We start from the raw sequence: 16988 nt of genomic DNA on the forward strand, positions 1-16988 counted from the left end.
GTACCTGAAGCTGGGTGATTACATGGTCCTGGGAGAGAGGAAGGACTTTGTGGGATAAGATTATTATTTATTTTTTTAGCAGGACCCATTAGGGGACCAGATAGACTCACGGGGCCTTCTAGTCTGCAGCAATCCTAGGAATCATCTGCACTTCCATTTGTGCTAAAGCATAGGCCTGTGATTTCTAGGCCTGCAGGGGTTTTTTGTCTGGCCCCTCTGTTTACCACTGAACTGGAGCAAACTGCATGGATTGCTGTTTGTTCGGATTTAGCAGTAAACATAGTTTTCCTGGGGAAAGTGGCGGGACAAACTAAAACCCCATTCAGACCCAGACCTATAAATTACAAACCAGTGCCTAGATAACGTGGGACAGACGAAAGTTTGGATGAGCCCCTATTCTCTGAACCAACAGAACCCTCTTGTTGACTTTAGGTTTTATCTGAGAAAGAAAAAAAGCTAGAAACTCTTCCCACACTCCACCTTTGCAGCACACAAATGAGATTTCCAGGATTTTAATTTCCTGCTGATAAACTGCATGTAGCACACACAAGTCCTCTGTACAACCAGCTGGTTTTATTTAGTTCAAATAGCAAGAAAACAGGTCAGGAAGAATCTGGAGGCTTCTGGGATGGTTCACAATCTCTGAAGTGCTGGGGGAAAGCGGGTGCTGCCGATGGGAGGACTGCACAGCCCCTTCTGCATCCTTGGAGTGGAGGTATTTCAGCGATGGCTGCACAAAGTGATTAGCCTGCAAGGAGATGGGACCCACCTGCCCAAGAAATGGATTCAGCCCTGGGGCACAGTGGGGAACTCTTGCCAGGAAAGGTATGGCAGAATGACATTGGTGAGAGCCAAAGGGGCAATGAGAGAAGGACTCCCTATTGCATCTTAGGGGGGACAGGACAGGATATCCCTACAGCGCCACTGCAGGGCTTAATTTGCTTTCCCCAGCCTTCTCTCCAGGACAATGGCCCTGGACCATACTTTGCAATGACAGAGAGTTTCTTTTTTGGGGGGAACTGTACAGGAGGCAGGGGGGAGGCAGGAGCTCAGATCACATCAAGGCGTGCAAAAGACTGGTCCATGCCCAGGCTGTTCTCCACAAAGACCTCGTACTTCCCAGCATCCGCCGGCGACACCTTTTTGATGGTGAGAGTTGTTGAGTCACTGCCGATGTTATAGTATACGCTGCAGGGAAGGGAAAGGTGGAAATCTCAAGTCAGGGCCCTTAGAGACAGCTGGTGTTGGGACACAAAGCAGAAGCTGCTAAACTGACCCATCGACCGCTGGCAGTCCATCAGTTCCATTTGGGCGAGGCTGACTAACTGAGCTGCAGAACCAGCAAACATACGGCCTTGCACTTGATTTATTTTATTTTCTTTTTGACAATGGAGGTCAAGGCTGTTTTAACTTGGGCTGGAATTATCAAAAAGAAGACTCTGGCCCAGGGCCCATGATTTTTATATTATGGCACTGCAACAGTCTACTAATTCCGTCCCCATAACAAAATACTAATTAAAAGCACCATTCTTGATGGCCTGACCTAAAATCTGTTTTTAAAATGCAGTGCTGGCTTTGAGAATGGTACCAATGCTGCAGGGGGGGGGGAGTTGCTGAGGGGCTGCAAAACTGAAGAATTTCAGAATGACTGCAATTACAGATGCTGATCTTTCTCTCACTTCCTCCCCATTAACTACTAGGCAAGGAAGCCCCTGATCTTGATGCTTTTAGCTCTGCCAGGTCAGTTCCATCCTGGTCCAATACAAATGAGAACACAGGAATCAACAGGACTTGTGTTAAAAGAAGAAATCACACTTATCCTGACTCAACACACGTGTCCTTTGATTCTTACACATTAAGGCCCTCTGTAATAACCAGAAGAACTATGTGCTTCCTTCTTCTTTCTTTCAAAAAGGAAAGCTTATGTTATCGCGTTCCCCATGCGAGAATTCAAGCTATTGCATCAGCCCTGTTGATTTGAACATGAACTAGTAGTGCTTATGGAATCAGGAAAGAAAGGGGTGAGGGACGTGGTTCTCGGGCTCCCCTTGCTGCCCACCTGCCCAAGCAGTGTTGGTGCTATGAAGCTTATTACACCAGTGGCGAATTTCACTCACCGATCGTCCTCTTCAATATCCTCACCATCCTTGGCCCAGCCAACATCAGGTGCGGGCTCCCCACTGATGTGGGCTGTCAGGTTGACTGTGCTGCCTTTCTTGGCTTTTGTGCTGTCTGGGCCCTTTTGAATCTTGGCAGGCACTGCAGAGGGAGAGAGCAGGTGAGATCAGAGCAAGGGCCCTTGCTTAGCCATCTTTTGCCAAGGGGACGGGCAGCAGAATCCTCTGCTAGGGCATGAGGACCTAATGCTGGGGCTGCAAGTTTTGTTATGGTGCTGTGTCCTGTTCCAGGTGTTCTAGAATTTCTGTCTGATGGCCACGGAATATCTTCCAGTTATTTACTTGGTAAACCCTGTTGCACCATAGGTATACTTTGGCAAACGAGGTAAATAAATAAATTCCTACAAAGGAGCTCCCCAGGTACCAGGTTCACTGTAGAACAGAATTTGAGAGTCAGAACAATTTCTGGTTATGCAGGTTTTTGTATACTGTGCAGGGATATAGACTTTGCAGTTTCCCCAGCTGCTGCGTAGGGGTTTAGGGATTGGGGGGGGGGGGAACAGTACACGTTTGTTTGCAGGGATTAGATTAATTGAATAATCACACACAAAAAGCAACCCCTATTTCTGACTAACGCATCTTCTTCCAACCCATGCCTAGAGGCGGTAGGTGTTGTGAAAGGAGACTGCCCTCTTGGGCCCAAGTCTCAGGGATTAGCCTCCTTTCCTGATGACTGACTAAACTATCCTGAGTTTCCATCAGAGGGTTCCCCCTGCCTTTCTTCTCTTCCTTCAGGTCTGGCATCATAGCTAGGTAGGGCCACGATGAGACCTAGAAGGGAGGAAGAAGGCTACGTCTTGGCAGAGGCATGGCTAAAGTTAGAAGGGGCTTGGCTTTCTCTACGCAAGATACAAGGCTATGAATAGAAATGGGCAGGGAATGGGGGGGGCATGACTTGAAGGAGCAGAGCAGAGAGTGCTATTACCTTCCCCTCCTGAGATGTGCCAAATTGAGATCTCCCCGTAATGAGGATCTTTGCAAGAATGGCTTGGCTTCCCAGGGGATGTGAGTGGCTAAGTTTAGAAGGGGTGTGTGGCTATGTAAGGAAGGGAGGCAGGCCGTATTACCTTCCACGAGGAGACGTGCCGAGTCGAAGCACTCTCCAAAGGGGTTCTTCACGGAGATGGTGTACTTGCCCAGGTCAGGAAGGCCAGCATCACGGACCACCAAGGCGACGATGTCTGGGTCCTCAAAGACATAGCGGTACTTGGGCCCGTCCTTGAGTTCCGCACCATCTTTGGACCAGCGGATGAAGGGGTCGGGGAAGGCACTGATGCGACACTCCAGCTTGGCTGCGCTCCCCTCAATCAGCATCACGTCCGTGAGGTTCTTCAGCACCCGTGGGGGGCCCTTCTCCTTCATTTCCTTGCGGGACCTTGTAGTGGAGAGGAGGGGGTTAAGCAGCAGGCCTTTAAGGCTCCTCTTGGAGCTCCTCTCCCCCATGAATGAGGGTGGCAAAGTGCTCTGCCTCTAATGGTACCCAGGGCCAAAACAGACAGAGATCAGAAGAACAGCAGGAGATAGCAGCAGCAGTCGCCAGCTGTGACACAACTGGGCAGCCTGGAAGGAGCAGCCAACCCCCGACCAGCCTGCCAACCACTCAGAACCACATGTTATCAAGCTGCAGCTAATTAATCAACAATATTATGATAGTAAATGCTCTGTGGCTAAATGGGTAGAATCTGATTGACTGGGGAAACGGGACATTCTGCAGAATTCTTCTTACTCAATCCCTCTTCTCCTCAGCTCCACAGAATTGATAAAAACAAGTATAATCAGGGATGAAAACATAGTCATTGGCTTATATTTTGATGCTGGAGTTACCTCCTTAAACTGAATAGCTGCTGCACCCTTTTTTGTGTGCCAATAGTTCCAAGGCAAATGAGAGTGATGAGCAAGAGTGGTGGGAGTTTTGGGTGCTTCCAAGGCTGTCGCTATTTTGCATACAAGAGTCAACTGCGTTCCAGAAAATTCAGATTGTGCAATTGATGTGGATTTAGCTCTCTGGTGCAACAAACCCGCTTCCAATAAAATAAAACCAGGTTATTATTATTATTGTTAGGGAAGTGACAAGAAAACGTACTAGAAAGCATGGGATAACAATTCCTTGACATGGCATCATGTAACCTCCCTGCAAACAACTCAAAATGAATGCTAAATAACCAATGCCATATAAGCTGCTCACAAACTTTGTGCAACCAAATCCGAATGAATCCTCAATGAAGAGGTTGCTAGTAGTTCAGAAACTGGATTGAATGGAGGAGCTGAGGTGTGAACCTGATTTTCTTGCACAAAGTTCACCTGGTGGTTAGACTATGGCTGTGTACTCATTACCATTTACTCTGGCTCCAGTGCGCTCCCACTGCTGGTGTTTGAAGCCCTCAGCACATGAGGTTAGCCACAATTCATGTCTATCCTGTAGTTTCTGGAGAAATTCTGCTGTTGGATGCATTTTCCCTCAAACCATTTTCCATCCTATTTGCAAGCATAAGCCAAGGTTAAGATGAGGTACCAACATGCGAGACACCTATTGGCATGCACAGACGACTGTTTTGTTGAATTGGAGTTTGGTGGTGAAGGATGGGTGTGTTGCAGACGCAGGAAAACCAAAGAGGTAATGCCCATCAGGTGAAGGCATCCCTGCACACTCTCTGGTGTGTACAGCAATGTGCCAAAGTGGCTTGAAACGCAGCAAGGGGAAATGACTTCACTGCATTTGAAGGTGCTAATGCTTATGCCTGATCTTTATTGAGGTGACTTGTTTGTGGCGGTAGCTATATGGCAATGGGCATTCATCCTGATTTACTTTGAAGGGGTGTGTGCATCTTTCTGTTAACAATACATTAAGCCCACACTTTACAGTGTACTTCCTAACCAAAAAAGAGTTATTTTAAAAAGTGGATATGTTGTGCTACAGCAACATAGCACTGTCACTGTGCAAACTTCTGTATGTGCCTCAGTCCTTCCTGCAAGATGCTGACTGTCTTGAGGCCACCTGAGTCAGGGCTCATCCAGACTTCCTTTTGTGCTATGTTTCTAGTCACATGTATGTGCTTTCAACCTCCATATCTGAGGCCCCCCCTTTTTTGCTGTGGTTCTTCCCCTGTGAAAACCTGCTCTTTAGCACTAAATTGGAGCAAACAGCAATCCACAGAAACTCTGAATTGCTGTTTGTTCCGATTCAGCATTAAAGAGTGAAAGCAGGTGAAAGCAGAGGGTGGGACCTCACAACAACTCTTGCATGCGGAGTTTTAAAATGTGGACATGTGCCTAGAAAGCGGAGGGCAAAAGATAAGTGTGGATGAGCCTTGAGTGTGCTGCCAGGAGTGTTACATTTTAAGTATTTTAGTTAAATGGAGCAAAGGAGAAACTATCCCAGTGAAGCAAGGCATCCGTCCACCTTTTTTCCATCTCCAAAGTTCCCCTTTCCCATGAAAGTTTTGGAATCTTTATGCAGCCAAACTTCCCAATTCCAGACAACATTTTGGGCTGTAATAAGAATGGCAGAGTCCAAACCTGCAGTTCTCACATGTGCTGGAGTTTTGTTTCCCCCCTCTTTGCTACATGCCTAAAGCCAGTCCTCTGTTGCCTTGTCTTCCAGATCACCTGCTGCCTCCCCAAAGTCCCTGGCTGCTTCTCTCACCTCCTCCTTGGTTTTTGCCCTTCTCGCTCATCCATTTCATGTCTGCTGTCTCTTGCACCCTCTTCCACTGCACAACTATATTCTGGAACCACCACAGCTTCTCAAAATACTGCTCAGGTTGCCCTTTGTCTTCATGAGCACACTCTAACCCTTATTTATTTGCTTTATTACCCAGCGCCCGGGGAGGAGCCACAGCAATTTAAAAACTCAATATTGAAAGCACTTGTTTAAAACAAGTTAGAGTCACAAAAATAGGGTGGGTAGTCAGAAGCACAGAGAGACAGATAAATATTCAAAGGTCAAGTTAAAGAGGTGTATTTTCAGAATGCGATGGGAAGTATAAAATTATGTGGGGCACACCTCTGCAGAGAGGGAACTCCAAAATTTAAGGATGCCCCACATAGAAAGTGTCCTTTTCCAGGCTACCACCCCTTGAACTTCTGAGGACAGTGGAACAACCAAGGGAGCTCCCTCTGATGATTTTACCACCAAACAAGGTCAGGGCTCTTTTACCCTTCCACTTGTGCTGTGCCAAGTTTTCTGCTTGCCTTGCTCCTTTTTGAGGGAAAAGCTGCTCTTAAGTGATATATTGGGACAAATGGCAATCTGGGGGAAATCCAGCAGCGGGGGGCGGGGGGCGGGGGGCGGGGCGAGCAGCAGAACAGAGGAAGTGTGAATAGTGTATGCAGATGGGGTGGAGATATTATGGGTCTGAGCCTCTCTGCACAGCCATACCCCATACTACTGGAGACATAATCAGTCTTGATGTTCAGTTCTACAAGCTCTCCTGCTCTCAACACTACTAGACACCACCACCACCACTACTACTACAACTACTACTAATAATACTTGGATTTTTACCCATCCTTTACCATAGGGTGGGTTGCAACAATATGAACATGCAAGATGAAAACCAGTTAAAACGATTTACCACCAGAAGAGCAGGGTGGACCCATTCTTGGGTGTCAAAAGCAGGGACAAAAGAGGTGCATTTTCAGCCCAGCCCTGATAACAGTCCCATCCTCCCACCTGCCATCCCCCTCACCTGTGCCCTCGATAGGAAGCCTGGATGCGGATGGCAGCATTCTGCACCTGAGGGTCATTTATGTCCAGGGAAAATCCTGCAGGGGGAGGGGCTGCAGCACCTGCTGCTGGTTTCTTGGGTGCAGCTTTTGACATCTGTGGGGAGATGGAGGAGTAGCAGGTTCAATATTGGGGGTGGGGGAGAGAGGGAGAGAAACAGGCTCCTACATAGCACAGAGTCCAACCCTCTTCCTTCCTGCTTCCACCCAACGCCATGGCTGGAACGCCATGAGGCTCACATCAACCATCTCAAGAGGACCCATGCTGTCTTGCTCCATGTATACAACTGCAAAGACACCTCAGTGAGTGTCATCTTCACTCTTCTGGGGCAAATCAGTCCAGACCCACTGAAGTGGGATGAGAATAAAGTTGTGCTTTTGCCCACACCCTCATTATTATATCTCCAGTTTTAGACACACCCTGGTGAGGGTCATAGCATCACAGAGCTGTAGAGTTGGAAGAGACCATGACAGTCATCTAGTCCAACCTCCTGCAATGAAGATATCTTTTGCCCAATGTAGGGCTCAAACCCACGACCCTGAGATTAAGAGTCTCATGCTCTACCAACTGAGCCATGGAAGAGGTTGTCCAGTTGGTGAGCAGCTGAGCCGTTCTGTTTTGATCCATGTCTTTCATGGAAGGCTGAGGCACCTCAGATAAGGAGAGTTAAGAGGCAGCTCTCCCACTCCCCAAGGCATGTCCCGAGGTAGGGTGTTGTTGGAGCATGTGGTAGGGCTGGGACAGGGCATGAGTTCTCAGGGGCCCCCTTCTCTGCTGATGAGGTTGAGCTCTCTTACCGTAGACAGCACCAATGCAGCTCCGCTGTGTTGGAAAAGGCCACAGGCCCCTCATCCCACCCAAATTTATATCTCTGCAGGGGAGAAGCCAGGTCTGCCCATGCCCACAGCTGCATTCCTGCCCTGACGTCTCCTTCTTTGGCTGGGGGGGGGGCGCGTCCCCCCTGCCCAGACGGGAATCCTGGGCGCTCCCTTATATAGCCTGTTGCCAGCTACCTGTGAGAATTGGGGCTGCACTGATTGCAGCCCGGTGCTGTGTAATCACATTGACCAGCCCAGAGGGACCCAGATGGAGCAGCTGCAACCATTCCTGCCCTCTGGCTGAGAGACAGAGTGGCAGGGCGAGGCTCCGCTGTCTGGGCTGTTCCCAATGCACACGCTGCCTTAGGAGGACTGGAAGGGATGAGAACAGTTTGGAGTAGCAAGCAACAGGATCAGAGGATATCCCAAGAGTTGGGAAGAGCTGGATCTTTGCTCGGATGAGCGGATATTGTATTGGCAGGACAAGCCGCTCCAGTGGATCATCCACAGTCGTCACAATGAACCCCTTTGGTATACTCAAAATACCCTCATCCAGGGAGGAACAAATCTATCCGTTTTAATTTCCTCAGTTCCTCATTTCCACCATCTTAAATTCAGTTTGCCACGTTTTCTGTATCAGTTCGTGAATTTGCCCTCACAAAAAATCCAACGGCATTTTAACGCCTGATTCATTTCCAATTTTGGCTAACATACAATTTTTCGCTATTGTGTTTTATATGTCATTTTTCACTAATATGTGCATTTTTCTTTACACTATCCCTGAGTATATGCATATTTATACTTTCTCCTAATTGGTGGCATTTTTGTACATCACTTTTGGGTGGAGAACCTCACCACAAAGTTCAGGGAAAGATGGCTGTGTTTCGTTTTGTACGTTGTAACAGGAAATGCAAATTAAATAGGTTTGTCTTAAAATGCAAACAGAAGCAAAATTCTCCCCAAACCCATATGACACCAGCCAGTAGTTCACCTAATGCTGCACACATCTCCAAATCATATAATAAGGAGTGAAATTAAGCAGACTACATATGGATTCACACAGAAAAGTAGGAGTGTCCACCAAAAGCAGTTATGTCCGTTGTTGGGGAACACACTCCCCAACATCTCCTGTGGAATTCTCCAGCAAAACATTTTACCTCAGGCATGACTATCACTTTTTGATGAAATGGACTATAGTCCATGAATACTTATGCCAAAATAAAGCTCTTAATCCTTAAAATGCCCCTGGATTCGGTTGCTTTTTGCTGAGATGGATGTACCTATTTATGTATACCTCTGACACACAGTTGTCCTACATAGTATGGAAGATATTTAGCACTTTTTTAAAGAGAAGAAAAGGGGGCCAGTGAAAAGAGAATAATGGGGGGAAGTCACCTGTTTGATTTCTCCATTTCCGGTGGTAGTTACTGGCATAGGATCAAGGCCAAGGACAACTTGGAAGCCCTGGTTGTGCTGAAGCAGTTATGTGACTACAGTACAGCAGGAGATGCCAGTGTGGTGCTTGCCAAGGCACAGGTGCCCACAGAGGCCTTTCGTGGCACTGCAGGATCCTCCTCCCCACTGAAATCACCGTAGGTTAGGAAGAAGCTTTCCATTGTCTTGGTGGTGTGTGTGTGTGTGGTGCCCAAGACACTTCCTTTTCTTCTTTTATATAAATATTTTTAAATTAAGTTTTACATAGTACATTTCAATTTAAACATACCATTCACCTTCTCCAGCTTGCAAATGTGTCCACAGGCCCCAGAATGCCGGCCGACTCTACTGTACAGAAATCTTTATGGATTTATTCAATCCACATTCCAAATAGACCCATTTGACCATGAGGTCCTGAAGCAGTTTAACTGCACTGACATGCTCAGGAGTAGAGAGAATGCTGATTAGCCTTGTTATGCATCTTCGTTTCATTTCTGAATGGAAAGGTAGGATATGCTATTAATTTAAATTAAAAGGTGGCACTGCTTATTATTTTTTCAACCAATAAAATAATAACGTCCCCAGAAATTGCTGCCCGCTTGTTTTGCAGCAGGGACAATGATGTCATCTCCTGGGGCTCTAATCCATACCCAGGCTCTATTTGCCAATCCTCTGTGTGCCAAATAAATAAGCTTTTCCCATTCCGAGAGAAACCCACCAAATGAGCTGAGCGGAGAAAGAGGTGGGTCACACTGATTAGCATACATGACTGAGGGTTGAAAGGCCATTTCAATTTTGGGGGGGGGAATAGATTCCCTTTATTATGCTATCAAAAGGACACAAAATAGTGAGATAGCTTTTGAGTCCACCGGAAGAACTCATCTTCAAGCTAGACGCTGAGCAAAAGTTGTTTTTTTTTTTTGTGGGGGGGATAGGAGGAGAAAAGGTAGACTTGGTATTGCAACCATAATCAGTTGGTAGAGCATGAGACTCTTAATCTCAGGGTCGAGTGTTTAAGCCCCACGTTGGGCAAAAGATTCCTGCCTTGCAGGGGGTTGGACTAGATGACCCTCATGGTCCCTTCCAACTCTATGATTCTATGTCTGCTTTGGCCAATTATTCATTTTTGTTGTATAATCTTGAAGAGATGTGGCTATGGTGGTTATCATGAAGAGCTCCTGTAGTTCAGAATTTATCACTACACCACGGAAAGTCTCAATGCTATTAAAATGTTAGTTTATTAAAATTTTAGTTTATTAAAATACAAGTTTGACGTGCAAGACAGGAAATCTGTTTCCCTTGTTGTAGATATTGATCCTCCCTGTAGCTTCTTTTAAAAATGTTTAATTTCCTTGTTAACATGGGTTATATTATGTCCTGATTAGATCTGATCTTTAATTGTTTTTTTTTAAAAAAACACACAAAACCCTGTTTATTTCAAGATTCTTATAAAGGGTTCCATCATCATAGCATGTTTTCCACATTGTCTTTTTCTGAACACTGCTGCCTTGCTTTGGAGTTTAGGATTTATTTAACTTCTGCTATAGAGCTGCAGCAATAGCAGATCTCCTCTGTGCCTGGTTTCAAGCCTGGGAGAGCTTCTTCCATACCACTTCTGTGCAGCTACTTCTGTTTATTTTACTTGTACAATTGGCTGCCAAAGGTGGATGTGCTTTGAACCACAGCCCAGTTGTCCCTACAGCCCAGTTGTCCTGATAGGGAAAGTAGGTTGAATGTGGATTATCCAGAGCAGGAGCACAGTTGTATAAACCCAAATATTCTGCTCAGTTATTATTACTATTATTGTTGTTGTTGATGATGCCACATTTCTTATTTACGTAGCGCCATCAATAAGTCGGGTACAGAGTCCAGGTCAGGGCCCCAACTATGATCTGTGCATAACTCAAGCACTGCTAGGAGTTGTTTCTTTTTGTTTTCCAATGTATTTCTTATCAGTAAAATGATAAAATGGAGGATGAGTAACCAGGGAAAGACCATCCATTGTCAAGAGGCATGGTCAGAGTTCAAGGACACATTCCAGCCAGACAAGAAAGATGAGGTGCGTGGCCTAAGGGGAGTGGCCTGAGGAGGGGCAGATAGGGAGACCTGAAGGATTGCATTCAATCCCCAGATACGAGGTTCTCCACAGCTGGCCAATGCCATAAAGAAAGTGATAGCCTTTAAGCTGCCACAAGACTGCAACAGACTCGCATGGCCACGTCTTTGGACTGCCGATTGGCTACAATATCTGATTGATTATGCATTTTCCTTCATGTTTAACCTGATAAAAGAATTTGGATTATGCTTTAGGACTTGTAGTCTTGTCTCACAGCTTCTGCATAGCTTCTTTGGTACTCACTAGTATGATGTCTGATTTAAAAGAGAAACCTGAAGGACGTACAGTAGTAGCTCAAGCGTCCCTGAGGAGTTAGTGAGGTGTCAAGTGCACTACAGTTTCCAGAATGGCATCCATCCTGGAATGTGAGAGAATGTTCTAACAGCAGCAACCTGGGCTTGGGAGAAGTATCTCCAATTTCTTATCCCAGTAGTTTGGGGTCTCTCTCTCTCTCTCTCTCTCTCTCTCTCTCTCTCTCACACACACACACACACACATTGTTGTGAGGAAACGAACAAGCAGTTCTGACCTCAGTACTGCAACATAAATTACAACAGAACCCAGGAAGCTGCCTTATACAGAGTCAGACCACTGGTCAGCCTATGTAACTCAGGATTCTCTGTGCTGACCAGCAGCGGTTATGGCTCTCCAGGGTTTCAGGCAGGAGTCTTTTCCAGCCCTACACCTCCCTGCTTCCCTGGCAGTAAAAAATAAATAAATGCAATAATGAATTAAAGAACTTACAAATGTGCTGCCCTTTCAGCAAACTCTGAATCAGCTGCCTGAGAGGAAGTTTTGCTCGGCCTACTAGTACAGCTATCCCTGACTCTAGCACTGGTGAGTGAGTCAGTGAAAACTGAAGGTGTCGATCCCCCTCCCCCTTTGCCAGGGAGGGGACTTTATCTATCTTTTAGGGCAGTGCCTATTCAGGAAGAGTAGAAGCTGCAGACAGATGTGTCAGGGATAGGTGGGGAAAATGGCGCCCCTCATATTGTTGTTGTTGGATGTGGGAGCTGGAGGCCAATTGGTCAGGAGTGATGGGAGTTGTAGTCCAGCAATATCTGGGAGGGAGGGAGAGAGAGAGAGAGAGAGCCTTCTCCTTTTCTTTAGAGAAAGGAGTGGAGCTAATTAACTGGATGAGGGTTGAGGTTTTTTATATATTTACACACACACACACACACACACTCCTTTCTCCAAAGAAAAGGAGAAGGGGCTCTTTATCTACTCCCACTCCCTTGTGAACAGCTAAGAAGGAAGGCTTTGGAAAAGCCCCTTACAAAGCTGAGCACTGCTGAAGTGCTTCAGGAGAGAATTGTTAATGCTTCTTTTGCTGCCCATGCTGGGGAGGAGGGCGTTAAGGTTAAGCAGTGCTTTGCTGATGCTTCATCTCGGATGATTGATATCCCTTCACTCCTTGTTTATTTTAAAATATGGCTTCTGGTAAGTACTAGATCAGATGCAAAGTGTGTGTTTTGTGTGGCAGGCTTGAAGCTTGTCTGCTCAGCGCCAGACATTAAAATATAAATTGTAACGTGGAACAAGGCATGTCTTAGGATGTGTACACACTCCCACAACCTTAGTGGCCGCAAGGTTGCCTCTCACTTTGAGTGAAAGATGTGACTGGCAGTGAGACAAGACTGCCCAGGGGGTTGTAGGATGGATGTCTTTTAGGAAGGTGCCTCTCATATTTAGGTTGAGGTCACCTCCTCAGATTGCTTCCCCTTCGGAGAAGGAGAGGAATTTGTTTAGTGTTTTCTGTTTGAACTCCAGTTGTTTTGTGTTTGGGGCATATATGGAGCCAATTGTCAGTTTAGTTTTGCCATCTAGTACCCCTTTAGCAAAAATGAATCTGCCTTTTTTGTCTTTTAGCACTGTTGTGTCTTGGAAATTTAGGTCTCTACTAAGTATTATGGCTATTCTGCTGGCCTTTCCTGAGCGAGGTGCCACCCATGACTGAAGTGGGATTTGCTCAGGAGTTTGCTTCCTTTGGGTGGGGGTTGTGTATTTCCTGTAGGAAGGTATTGCGTGGTTTCATGGTGTTTACATACGAGGTGATGCATTTTCTTTTAAGAGGGTTTCCCAATCCCCTCACATTTAGTGTAATTGCTTTTAAGCTAGCCATTTGGTATGTTTATTTTTTAGGATGGTTCCCTGCCAACCCGTCTGGGTTGTCCTGTGTCTCTCACCTTATATTGTCTATCAAGCCTAGTGTGTTGTGGTGACATATAGTGTGGTGGGTGGGGTTAGAGTTAGGGGTGGGCTGAAGACTGGGGGGTAGGTTATAGAAAGTAGCCTACATGCAGCTATATAGATGTTTGGGTTTGCTTGGACCATTTGGCTCCCAGCCAGTTGGTCCTGCGTCTCAGCTGGCATGGAGGTCCTTCTTTGAAAACAGGCCGTCTTCCCTTTCGTTTGCAATAGGGGTGGGTCAGTGAGACAGTGTCAAGCGCCTTTGTGGCGCTTGTGTTGGGCATAAGGTTTTTAAACAATGTTGTCAGTATTGTTAACAACATTATTGATTTGTTGGGGTATTAGGATAGGGATGTGAATACTGGCATGCTTCTTAAAGAGTGCTACAGTGCTATAACACTAATTTTAAAAATAAAAGGGGGGGAAAAAATATTTCTAGTCACCTCCATTTTAGCAATGTGCTTTCCCCCCTAATTATACACTTCCAAACTTCACTTCTGGTCCAAAACAAACATGAAACACTTTCATAGCAATCATGGGCGATCACACTTTAATGAAGAAGTGCTTAGCACTAAATAAATAACTGATTTTTATTTTATTTTTTTAAGAATCACTCAGGTTTCTTCTTCAAATGGCCACTTAGGTGAATTAGATCTTTCCTCCCCCTCCCCCACCCAGCAGCTCTGTCACACCCACTGGTGTGGATGGAACATAGCAGGATGAACATACAGAAAAGTGCAATATCCCTGATAGTGTGCAAAGTTCAGCTGCAATTCCTCTTGTACCTTACAGTGGAAGAGCAATGATTTATTAGCGCTAGGAAGCCACCCATCTGGAAGCAGTCCTGGTTTGCTTTGCTTGCTCCATGCCACAGGGAAACGAGCATCTTCACAATCAAAACACACTGGGGCATGGGGTGAAAAGACTGAGATGGGGAACCATGGTCATGGATTCATACAGCCAAGGTGGGGGTGGTTAGGTAGGTCTGCTTCATTTGGTAGGTCTGCTTTCAACTCTGCGCCAGTGGTACATTCTCTTCATTCCCTACCCATACGAAATCCAGGTTTGTCCTTCCTGGGTTGCCCTAAGGAGCAGCTGTGAAAACTTGTAGACTCTCAGTTTCAAAATGGCCTCCACCCTTCTCAGTGGGGTATGTCAGGTCTGGTTTGCTATGGACACTACACAGGTCAAGAGCAGAGAAACAAACGGCCACTACCCCCACCCCAAGACTTAGAACCCACCCTGTTGTCCTCTTCAACCCACCCACCACCAGAGGCCATGTAAGGTCACATGTGCCTGACTGCAAAAGGAGAAGGTGCCTATGTTTGGAGGACCTCTGCTTGTCTCTGTGCCATCGTGAGTGATCTGTATGTGCCAGAAGGGGCTATGGCAAAAGAGCAATGAAAGAGAGGAGGGTTCATGTAGGCAAATGTATGAGGGGGTGGTGTATCTGAAGCATGTCCTTGATTCAGAAAGGCATGCAGGGAGAGAAGGCATCTATCTTCTGCACTGGTTCTGAAGCTTAAGGTAGGACTGGGCTGCATGTATCCGTGTCAGAAAAACACAAGGAAGGCAGCAGCAAAGAAGAGGCATTGTGGGATGGTAGGTATGTAAACAGGGAAAAACTGGTGGGTGCCTCACATGATTGGATTCTTCTGGATACCCAAGCAGAGGTGAGTGGAGAGGAACCCCAGGGAAAGTACCATCAGCACCTCCACTCCCAGCCCCTGCCTTGGGGACCAGAAACATCCATTATACTCCCTATGCGGCATATGTTGGCTATACAGGTGGGGGAATTGGAGTTTTCCATTGCTGAAATGCCTTCTCTGCAATACTTCGGGGTTGATCCTTCTTTGTCTTCTTCTCAGCTCAGCTTGGCATGTAAGGAAGAGATGCCCCATTGCTCAGTGGCTGCAGCCGGCATGTTTTGCATCTGCTGTTAAGTCAATGGGAGCACTTGGTTGCGCCTGACCTACGCAGGGTACAGACGCAGCCCTTGAGGCACAATACAGGAAGGGCCCTTTGCATCCCCACGGGGAGGAGGAGTTTATTTAGACAAGGAAACGTCAAGGCTTTCTCCTCCCCCCTTGACCTTGACCTTGGCCTGGGAACAGCATGGCTTCATGGCCCACTGCGCTTCATACCTCCCTGAACCCAACCCCATGGCAGCGAATCTTGTCAATCTGCCATTTTCGGCCCCCAGATTCCCTCTCTCTGGGCCAGGCTACCTCCAGGACTGGTAGGTAGAGCGAAGAACAGTGGCCAGTGCTGACGACTCTTCTTGATCCATGAGGTATATCAACAAGTCCCACCCTGGCTGGCTGGCTGGGTGCTTGGGCCCATCACGCCCCCTGCTGGAATGTTCTGTGGCTCCTCCGGCAGGGCAGGCGGCTAGGGCATGTGGCTGCTGGCGCCATGGTAGGAGCGCAGTAAGACCTTGTGCTTGGTAGCCACCTCGTTGCGCTGCCGCTGGTGCTCCACCAAGAACTCTTTCAGGCGGCTGGTGGTGAAGGTGAGGGTCTGCCGACGCAGCTTCATCAGGTAGGCGTCCTGGAGCCAAGGGTTGGCAAAGCAGTCCTTGAGAGCTGGGCGGCTCCTGCAAGGCCAAGGGATATTAGGATGAGGCTGCCTTTTTCCTCCCTAGCCCTCCCCAGACCCAGAAGAACAAGGAGGAAGTAGGAACATGACTGGAGGAATGAGCTGTGGAAAACATATAGGAAGCTGCCTTATCCTGAGCTGGGCCATCTAGCTCAGGAGCAGCAGCCCTTCCCAGCCCTACCGGGACACTCAGGTGACTGAACCTGGGAGTTTTTGCGGGCTAACCAGCCTCATATAGGCAATGTGCTTAGGTCTAATTAATGCCTTAAGGGGTTAAGATCATAGAGTAAGCTGTTCTGCCAGGTTTAGCTCACCTTGGGAGGAACTGGGCATTCAAGCCTTTGTTCTCCTTCAGTCCACCTGAGAAGAGGCTAACCTGGTTGCTCCAGCTTAGCTGAATCGCTCGCACAAGCCACTCTTGACTTTTACCTATACCAATAATTTAGGAACCATCACCACTATAATGAAGCCAAGTTTTACTGCCTGTGCAGTTTTCTGAAGCACATGAATCTGACCATTGAAGAGTTTATATGTAAACCATTTTTAACATACCAAATGTGGTCTTTTTCTATGTTAGGGGAAGAGGGAAACTTTGGAACTCTCTTTAAAGGATGCACATTTTAAAGGTCTAACAGCCTATCTTGGCACGCCTTAATTTGCTGCGTGTTTTGTGAATTTAAATCTCTGCTGGTGTTCTCTTACTTGCCTCAAACCTGGATCTTGACAACCAGGAATTCTCCCTTTTGTACCTATATTTCCTTAAGCCAATGGTTTTTGCATGCAGAACATAAGCACGAGCTCCATCACTGGGCAACAGTCCTTCCACAAACATGGCCACACCCAGACTTTGTAGCAGAAAAGTTGGGGACTGAGGACATAGCTCAGGACTCTCATCTCCTAGAACAGCCCATTCTCACTCACCAGGAGTC

At 46.9% G+C, this 16988-nt stretch overlaps 2 protein-coding genes across 8 annotated transcripts in view; both read right to left on the reverse strand.

Moving 5' to 3' along the window:
• Positions 1 to 553: 553 nt before the first annotated feature.
• Positions 554 to 12154, reverse strand: SPEGNB (SPEG neighbor). 2 transcript variants are annotated; one of them, XM_079947379.1, is made up of 5 exons: positions 12016 to 12154; positions 6866 to 6999; positions 3245 to 3552; positions 2118 to 2259; positions 554 to 1188 (listed from the first exon to the last, which is right to left on the reverse strand). In XM_079947379.1, the coding sequence occupies exons 2-5, from the start codon at positions 6997 to 6999 to the stop codon at positions 1050 to 1052; spliced, it is 723 nt and encodes a 240-aa protein (XP_079803505.1). In that variant the 5' UTR covers positions 12016 to 12154; the 3' UTR covers positions 554 to 1049. The 2 variants fall into 2 exon arrangements, with proteins under 2 accessions (XP_079803505.1, XP_079803504.1); XM_079947378.1 differs by lacking the exon at positions 12016 to 12154 and adding an exon at positions 7701 to 7812.
• A 1879-nt stretch (positions 12155 to 14033) lies between these two features.
• Positions 14034 to 16988, reverse strand: part of SPEG (striated muscle enriched protein kinase) — a 102631-nt gene continuing 99676 nt past the window's right edge. For all 6 annotated transcript variants that reach the window (XM_079947030.1, XM_079947031.1, XM_079947035.1 and 3 more), the window contains one exon: positions 14034 to 16057. In XM_079947030.1, the coding sequence (XP_079803156.1) occupies positions 15853 to 16057 (205 nt within the window). In that variant the 3' untranslated portion in view covers positions 14034 to 15852. The remainder of the gene's footprint in view (positions 16058 to 16988) is intronic.

The sequence above is a fragment of the Podarcis cretensis genome, assembly GCF_951804945.1.
Source record: "Podarcis cretensis genome assembly, chromosome: 1".
Lineage (NCBI taxonomy): Eukaryota > Metazoa > Chordata > Lepidosauria > Squamata > Lacertidae > Podarcis > Podarcis cretensis.

Excerpts from the sequence above, each read along its gene's own strand:
- SPEGNB (XM_079947379.1), bottom strand. The coding sequence starts at position 6,999 with ATGTCAAAAGCTGCACCCAAGAAACCAGCAGCAGGTGCTGCAGCCCCT. Across the intron at positions 2,260-3,244 it reads GGCACGTCTCCTCGTGGAAG|TGCCTGCCAAGATTCAAAAG; the intron begins GTAATACGGCCT and ends CTCCCTCTGCAG. Across the intron at positions 1,189-2,117 it reads GATATTGAAGAGGACGATCG|CGTATACTATAACATCGGCA; the intron begins GTGAGTGAAATT and ends CCTTCCCTGCAG.